The sequence below is a fragment of the Lycium barbarum genome, chromosome 8 (genome assembly GCF_019175385.1).
Source record: "Lycium barbarum isolate Lr01 chromosome 8, ASM1917538v2, whole genome shotgun sequence".
NCBI classification, from domain to species: Eukaryota; Viridiplantae; Streptophyta; class Magnoliopsida; order Solanales; family Solanaceae; genus Lycium; species Lycium barbarum.
In genome coordinates this window covers 125012369-125020956 of record NC_083344.1, presented here as the reverse complement: position 1 = coordinate 125020956, position 8588 = coordinate 125012369, and the positions used below count along the sequence as shown (strand labels likewise).

At 32.8% G+C, this 8588-nt stretch overlaps 1 protein-coding gene across 1 annotated transcript; it reads right to left on the bottom strand.

Moving 5' to 3' along the window:
* Window positions 1-1179: 1179 nt before the first annotated feature.
* LOC132607159 (glucomannan 4-beta-mannosyltransferase 9) lies at window positions 1180-8512 on the bottom strand. Its single transcript, XM_060321009.1, has 9 exons — window positions 7771-8512; window positions 7544-7642; window positions 6788-7040; window positions 3722-3832; window positions 3160-3296; window positions 2930-3043; window positions 2563-2762; window positions 1817-2011; window positions 1180-1723 (listed from the first exon to the last, which is right to left on the bottom strand). The coding sequence occupies exons 1-9, from the start codon at window positions 8098-8100 to the stop codon at window positions 1561-1563; spliced, it is 1602 nt and encodes a 533-aa protein (XP_060176992.1). The 5' UTR covers window positions 8101-8512; the 3' UTR covers window positions 1180-1560.
* Between the last annotated feature and the right edge of the window lie 76 nt (window positions 8513-8588).

The following is an 8588-nucleotide window of genomic DNA, read 5'->3' as shown; positions in this document are numbered from 1 at the left end:
GCTTTCTCATTTTAGAATTAGATGCGAACTATCAAATTAGGTTGGAGTAATTTAATTTCAAACATTTAGAATATGCATTTACGGTAATACAGAGACACTCTCCTTGTTAACTACTTTTTGGTCTTTGTTCGGTTGGATTTTGAGTTATTAAGAATTATTATTTTTCTTTAGTTGAGAATTGGGACTACAATCGGTTAAATATAATGATCAAAAGTATAGATCTGAGAGAATATAGATGGAATTTAATGTGTAAAAACATTTTCACTTCACCTGTTATAATTATAATGATTTCATAGTAAATCATGAAGAAATATTTGGTCAATAGAGAATTATTTTCTTTTACATGCAAAAAATATTTTATTTTATTTTTTGATGACCGCGCGAAGCGCGGACAATTTACTATTATATTGCTAATCAGAGTGTTGAACTATGCTAGAGAAGCTAATCTTGTTTGATCATAAATAGTTCTAAGCTCAGCATGAAAGACCTTTTTCTCTTTGGAAGCTTTCGCAACAGTTATAAGAAATGGGTCTTTTCCCTCGTGAAAAGGTTACTGGGATCGATCCCTCCAACACTTCTTGGCATGGAAAGTTGGAAGAGAAAAGAAAGCTATTTTTTTGACAATTTTTTCCACCTACCCGAGGTAAGGAGGTAAAACGCCCAATAACCTTTTTACCTACTATGTTTTTCACCGTGTGAGCAAAAAGTAGTATTAACCTATCTTTTGTATACAAATAGCCGGAATGTGAGAGCAAATATCATTATGCTTATAGTTTACATTCAACTTTAATGCTAAGATGATTCTTTCACTTTGACATCATCAATTTCGTTCACCGAAAGTAAGTGATTTCTGCTTTGACTCAGTAATTGATTCATTCACTTCCCTTGTTGTATTCAATTCATCAATTGTCTGCCACAAGCAAATGTTTATTTGGCCATTATTATATGTGATGAAAGAGGTAGTCTCATTTTTCATAGTAACCTGTTTTACCTCTCTTAATAAATGACGTGAATTCGAATTAGTCGTCAGCTAATTTTGGATACCAATACCAAATGCCTATAACAGAAAACTATCTTTATGATTTCATTACCTTTCACCAGTTTTCAAGTTTCAATTGTTAAAGTTCATATGGCCCTTTCAAAAGAAGATCTGCTGGAACAGTATAAGAGAGAGCCCTGGAAAATTCATCAACTTCATTCTGTATTAGTAATGATATAAAAGACAACTGAGAATACAATAATGCAAACGAAAAATAAGCTGCAAAATTCAGCTAATACTTGATGCCTAATATTAGCACAAGATATTATCCTTCTTTTTCTTGCATGTATTCTTTATACACATTTTCACAATAAAATTTTCTTTCTTGAAATATACACAGAGAACAAAACAGATTCGAGCCATCAACTCGAATACCTTATGCTAGAACCAAAAAGAATGAACAACAAATTCCTCTTTACGTGTGTAAAAACTGGAAAATAAAAGGATGCTGAAAGTGCTGCTTCACTGTATCTTCCCCGATGAAAATCATTCCGTTTATCAATCCACAAGCAGTGTTTGTCTTAAGAATTAGGAACAAAAGTGCCAACATAACCGAATCCCATGATGAAGAAAGCAAATGCTTGAATGAAGAGGTATAGATAATAGTGATTTTTCCCGAAGGCGATATCATAACATCCACAAAAGAAGAGGTACACGCCAGTGACAAGCTCTAATAAATGAAGTCTGTCGTCAAAAGAACAAAAGGAAAATTTAGTTTGATAGCCCTGTTTGATCTAAACTACAAAAGCGTGGTGACTTAGAGGATTAATAATTTACCTGTCACCAAGCCTAAATCGTGGTTTCTTGAACGCTTTGATGGCTGATTTTATCTTGAGAACATCTCCTAGTTTCTCAGTGACTACCCATTCGTTGACTCTTCCTGCTTCTAACAAGCCAATGAACGTAGCCTTTGTCCGATGTAGTGACATGACATTCTCGAAAAGGATCCAAAATATTATCAGATGTAACGACCTGTTGTCAAATAGGCACGTGCGAAGCTCTCAGAATTTTCTTGTTCAAACTCAAAATAAAATCTTCATATCCCTCCCCCTATATAGCTCATATTCTTCAAAAATGTCACTGGGTACGTGTCAGATCCTCCAAAAGTAGTACATTTTTGGAAGATCTGATAGGGGTGCTACAATATTTTTGAAGGATCTAACAGGAGTGTGACCACATTTTTGGACCGTCTGAAATGTGTGTATTTGAGTACTTGCTCTCTAGTTCATGAAATATTTGTATATCTTGCATGGATCTTAAATGTAACAGTGTCTTTCCTATTACCCTTTTCTGTTTATGTCACCCCTAAACTGTGTTGTTTGAACTCTCCAAAAAGCTACCATACTCGTGTCGGATCCTCCAAAAATCACTACTTTCGGAGGATTTGACACACACCCGGTGTCATTCTTGAAGAGTCCGAGCAACACAGATCTCCTAAGTACTGTTTGAAATGAAATCTTAACATAGAATGAGAACATATAGCAGTTAATTGTTAAATGAAATGTAAGAAAAAGAAAACTGACCTTGGAGTTCCAACTGCATTGAGTAGTGTAATAATGGAAGGAATGTAAACAGCTCCCCATTTTGGAACAACAACTTCAGGTACTAAAACAGTTGCAGGCAATACAACACAGTAGAACACAAAAGTGACAATGTGGGCTACGACCTTCCTTACAAAGAAGAAGCTGTAAATCACATGAATCTTCTTCCACAAAGATACTTTCTGCAAATAAAGAAAGAAGGTGGTCAGTTAAACACCATTCATCAGAAAATTTTATTGATTTTTTTGTAAATACATATATATTAACTTTGATCACCCTTGACGAAATTTCTGACTTTGCCACTGTAAGCGGTTAACAATTTTACATAACAAGGACTTGAGGAATTTACCCTGTTTCTTATGATCTCCATAAACATTTTCTTGAAAAGATTGGCCGGGCCACAGGACCAACGATGTTGTTGATATCGATAGGCCTTGAATGTACTTGGTAATTCATTTTTCACCTATACAAAATGAAACAAGAGCTTAAAATTGTCTCACTTCATGACTCAATGTGACCATTAGACTTAAGTGAAAAATTAGTAGTATTTCATTTTAAGAGGGAGAATTTAAGTATTACCTTGAGAGCAGAAAGGTACAAGAATTTCCAGCCCTTGAGACTAGCGCGAACCGCGAGGTCCATATCCTCAACTGTTGTCCTATCCTTCCAACCTCCGGCCTCCTCTATTGCGGCAATTCTCCATACACCTGCTGTCCCTGTATTTTTTTTTTTCATACACATTGTAAGCTTTACGTCTATTCAAGCACCACCACAACAATAATAACTTCGCACCAATTCTAAGCAAGTTGGTGTCGACTATATGAATTGTCAGTATTCATTTTGTTCCATTTAAGTCCGTTCCGGTCCAATACTAGAAATTCTTGGTTTCTTTAGCATTGGATTCTATTTGAATACAATTAATGGAAAAATCAACATTCTTTTGGACCACTTCTCTTATCATTATTATGTCCTTTAAGCTCCCTCCTCTTCAATTTCAATAATGTAGGACTGCTCATAGCTACTCTATTTTATGTTCATTACGTGATTGACCCCTTAGAGATTTCAAAAGGATGAATCTCAAAACATTAATTACTGTATAATATTAGCTGAGATAATTAATGGGAGAGCAAATTGTTGATACCATTAAAGCCAAAAAAAGCATAGGTGGAAGAGCCCACTTCTTGTTCCACTGTGAAATGGTAATCCAGGGACATCTCTTGCATTCGTGTCATCAAGCATTCATCAGCATTTACTGCAACATTACACATCACAAATTAGCAGATGCAGCTAACTAGCTCAACTAAACTCAATATTTTACACAGAAAATAACTATGTATGAAAAAATATTAAAGTTTCAATAAATATTAAATTTTGAGCCTAGAATTTTTAAAATATAATGTGCGCTAAGTGTTGGGCTAAACCAACCTGACAAAACTGTTAACATGGTGTGATATCGTCCGTTTTAGATCAAGCCGACACAATTTTTCTTAATATTTTGTTTAAGAGTATCCACATCGAGTATTATGACCACTAACTCCACCATGACAAGCCTCATCTCATCACTCCGCCATTTCGATGCTCGTTTCGCCGAATCATAAGTTCTAATAGTTATTATTGGGTTAAACTAATTCAAATATACTCTTAATATAGTGCGATATTATTTGTTTTGAGTTAAGCTTGCACGGTTTTTCTCAAAAGACCTCGTACCACTAAGAGTAACTCTACACCTTACGTATATATTTTTTTTCTTGTCATCTACCAATACAAGATTTTATTCAAGCACTTAAAACTAAAAACCTTAGACGTTCAACCGATTATTAAGTCTAAATACTGAAAGTACGTGTATATAAAGTTTTTAGAAGGTTCACTTATTAGTGTCGGTTAGTAGGAGGGGACTGAGGTCCACAACTCATATTATACACATGCAATTGCTGGCAATATATTATACTCCGCGTTTGTCTTCATCAAGACTCTATAACAGCCTTACATTTCAAGAATGTAAAAGGTTTTCTGGTCCAATTTCTAGCACTTACTATTTCTAATTGGGTTACTTTTAGGTACACTGCAGCTTTTTCAGTACGAAAAAAGCTTTCCAGCCCCAAAGGATAGTCGTATGTATTGTGTTGTCCAACTGAACATTGAAGTGCCTATCACGAGACAATAAGGGGTCGATTGGTAGCTCGTTAGGATTATGCAAATATTAGTAATAGAGGTATTAGTTATGCAGTGTTTATTTATGCATAATTTAGTTATGCATAAATTATTTCTTTGAATGTTACTTTGTTAGATTAAAAGTTAATGAATATTATATACTTTTTAAAGTTAAAATATTTGTTTACAATTAAAGCTAAAATATTATATATATTTTTTTACAAAATATTAAAATATTATATTAAAAATTATATAAAAATATTTGTCTAGAAAAGGAAAGTATTTAAGTGGGAAGTGACGAGGGAAATATTGTCATTTCAACTTTTATTCATGTATTAGTAATTTCATTTTCTACCTCGCATAAAATAATACATAGATTCCCTCATAACTTATACATGTATTAGTTATGTGGATTTCTAAATTGCAAATCAAATATCGTACTAATTTTGTATATGAATAACTTACTTCCTAACTAGCTACCAAACGCGATATAAGTATGCAGAAATTAATACATGAATAAGGTGTCTCTTTACTAGTTACCAATCGTTATATTCGTTATGTAGAGAATAATATATGAATAAGTGGCCTCTTAACCAGCTACCAAACAACCCCTAAATACTTTAAAATCACTTTTTTTTAATCACTATTGAGTAAACCCTAATATAACTATAAGTTTTTTCACCAAAATCATATTCTTTTGTTTTGTCACTTAAAAAGTCATAACACTATCACCTTGATAACCAATGATCCAAAAAATATACTCCAACTTTCGACGGATTCTTTGATCCGTTTCACTTTTTTTAAACAGTCATTGAGAAAAAACAAACGAATGGAGATTCACCAATAAGCTGTTAGCCAGATTATGTTTCTTTTCATCATCTTTTATACACTTCATCATGCTAGATTATAGAATCAAGATTTTTTTTTAAAAAAAATTTCACTGTTGTTAGTATATACTGTATAAGTTAAATACAAAGTTAAATAAGTACTTTAATAACCACTAAATTATTCCTTTTCTAAGAAAAGACATAAATTTAAGTCTTAAAATGAATTACTGAAGATTATAAGAAAATTGTGCCAGATAAAATAAAATAGAATAATGTAAATAATAATTAAAGTAGGTAATAAATTACTTTTAGAACATTAAAAGATTATTATACCAATTTTAGATCTAGATGGTGTTCGGTATGATTTTCTTATTAGGTCCCACTTACTTGATCCATCGAAGTTAATAGGAGTATACGTGGCCCAACCAAATTGACCTACCAAGATTGTTAGTTTGTTACCTAAAATCTAGTTATTATCATTATATAGTATATACATAGTAGTCCACACACAATAAGAAAATAGCTGTCTATAGCCACCGACAGCTAGAGGGCCTTTTGTTTATTAGTATTATTTTTTTGCTAGAAAGATGATACCATAACACGTGATTTTTTTAAACAATAATAATCAGTGACAAAAGCTTTATGCTGTGGAGTCATTAAGAACGTAGGTATTGTAATACATAAAGTAGGAATATATGAATATGATGTATAAATTATTTTTATTAGATGTCTAGGTTAGTTGAAAATACTACTCTACAAGTTACTATATAGTTTTATAATTTACAGATATGTGTTTATTTATTTTCAAGATAAAGACTACTGTTATGAGGTTCGTTTATTATTTTAGTAATTTTAGTTGTAAATATAGGTATTATTTGTTTCACATTCTGTTTTGCATAAAATGATGAATAAATATTTGCTTATTTTATTCACAGTTGCAGATGTCATATGTAAGTTACGAAGCCAATATTTTCAATAAAGTATAGATATACATGTAAAAGATCGTCATAATTTCAAAAAAAAATAAGAAAGTTTCGAATCATTATTTCAAAAGCGTAGTGAGTTCAGGGGTATGAACCTAAAAATTAAACCTATCATATTCAAATTCTGGATGCCCCTCTGCTTATGCATGTATTATTTATAAATTAAAACGCTGAATTTTCTGCTTAAGGATTCTTGTTATTGTAAGTGTGATTTTGATTGCTAAAATAATAAGAGGGGGAAAATACCAAATTTCCAACGAGCTTGAACAAGTCCAAGTTCAGGGTTGTGGACTAGAAATGGAATAGTGCGCCAGAGGAAATCAGGCTCAGGTTGAAAATCAGCATCAAATATAGCAACATAATCACACTCTTTCACATATTGATGCTTCAATCCTTCCTTCATTGCCCCTGCTTTGTAACCATTCCTGTTGTCTCTTATTTCATACTTTATATTTATCCCTTTGCTTGCCCATCTCTGGCACTCCATTGACACCAAATTCTGCATAATGGCGGAGTCAAAATTTTCATTAACGAGTGACAAAATATAAAGAAGTCATGTCCCCAACCGGAGAATATGCTTAAAATGATTCGCATAAGTGTTCTGTCTAAGCGCTTCTCCAGTTGGAAAGAACATGAACCCCCTGATTTGAACTCTCTTTGCAAGAAGAGAATCACGAGAATAACGGTCAAGGAAATTTAACATAGAATATATGTACACAAAAAGGTTACTTAATTACACAGTTGTTCAACAAAAATTGACACATCTTGAAAAAGGGTGGCTCAGCCACAGAGCAGAAGAGCATAAATTTCTTTAGGATTTAACATATATACAGTGACAGTTGAAATTTACCAATGACATTTAACATGTTATAGTAAATTGCCAATTTCACTTTTAAGTAGTTCTACTAATTTTGGACAATTACTTTTAGTTATTTTTTAGTTGAACTGATGTTATATAAATTATATTGTCAGGGTATATAATTTAAACACTTTTCTTTATACCTTGGTAATGGGATCAGTTGAATCATCAAGAACTTGGACTATAATACGATCAGTAGGCCATGAAAGGCCACATGCAGCTCCAATTGAAAGCTGATAAACCTGTTACAAAACAGCCAATCCACACATTAACCAAAGGATTATGAAACAGAACCATTAATTAATGATTAATACAAGTAGAAAAAGAATAGTAGTAATAACAAAAAAAAAAAAAAAAAGAAGTAACAGACCTCTTTCTCATTATACATTGGGATTTGAACAAGAACCATAGGATAAGATGAATTTCCTAGCTCAATATCATCTTTTAAAGATTCCCATTTGTAACGCTTTTCTGGTTTTCGACCAAAAAATTTCACAAGGGTAATCACAATCCCCATGTAAACTCTCTCAATGAAGAGCAAAATTGACATTAAAAGGCACAATAACACTGCAATTCTGAGAATAGGAACAATCAATGGTGCTTTGATTTGCTCCCAAATTATACTCAATTGCTCCGTTAAATCATCTCTGGTGCTTGAAAATGCATCGGGAAGCAAAGTTGTGGACGAAAATCGATCCATTTAGCGAAAACAGAGTAGAAACAGGGGAGTTTTTTCTGAGAGAGCTCTTTTAAGTAAGGCAAAACAGAGTAGAAACAGGGGAGTTTCTTTTTTCTGAGAGAAAGACAGCTATTTTAAGTAAGGCAAAAAGTGGAAAAAAAATGTTTTTTTTGGGTAAGATTATTTGCTTCTGGATGAAGCAAGACAATGGTGGAATGTCAGAGACAGAAAAATAGCTCAAATTGAACTCATAATGAAATGAGGACCAGATGGTTCTTTTTTTTGTTTTTGTTTTGCATTATTAAATGGTATAAGAAATGATGATTTCTGCTTTCTGCAATCAATGAGTAAGCAGAAGCAGATGATACAATTAATGGCTTGAAGAGGTGATAGAAGAAAATGGAGAGAAAAAGAAGAGGAGAGTGTGGAGAGAGAGACAAAGGAGGGTCTCTTTTTATAGAAGCTCTTTATGATTTGGCTTCTGTGTGTGGAGTTACTGGAGTAAAATG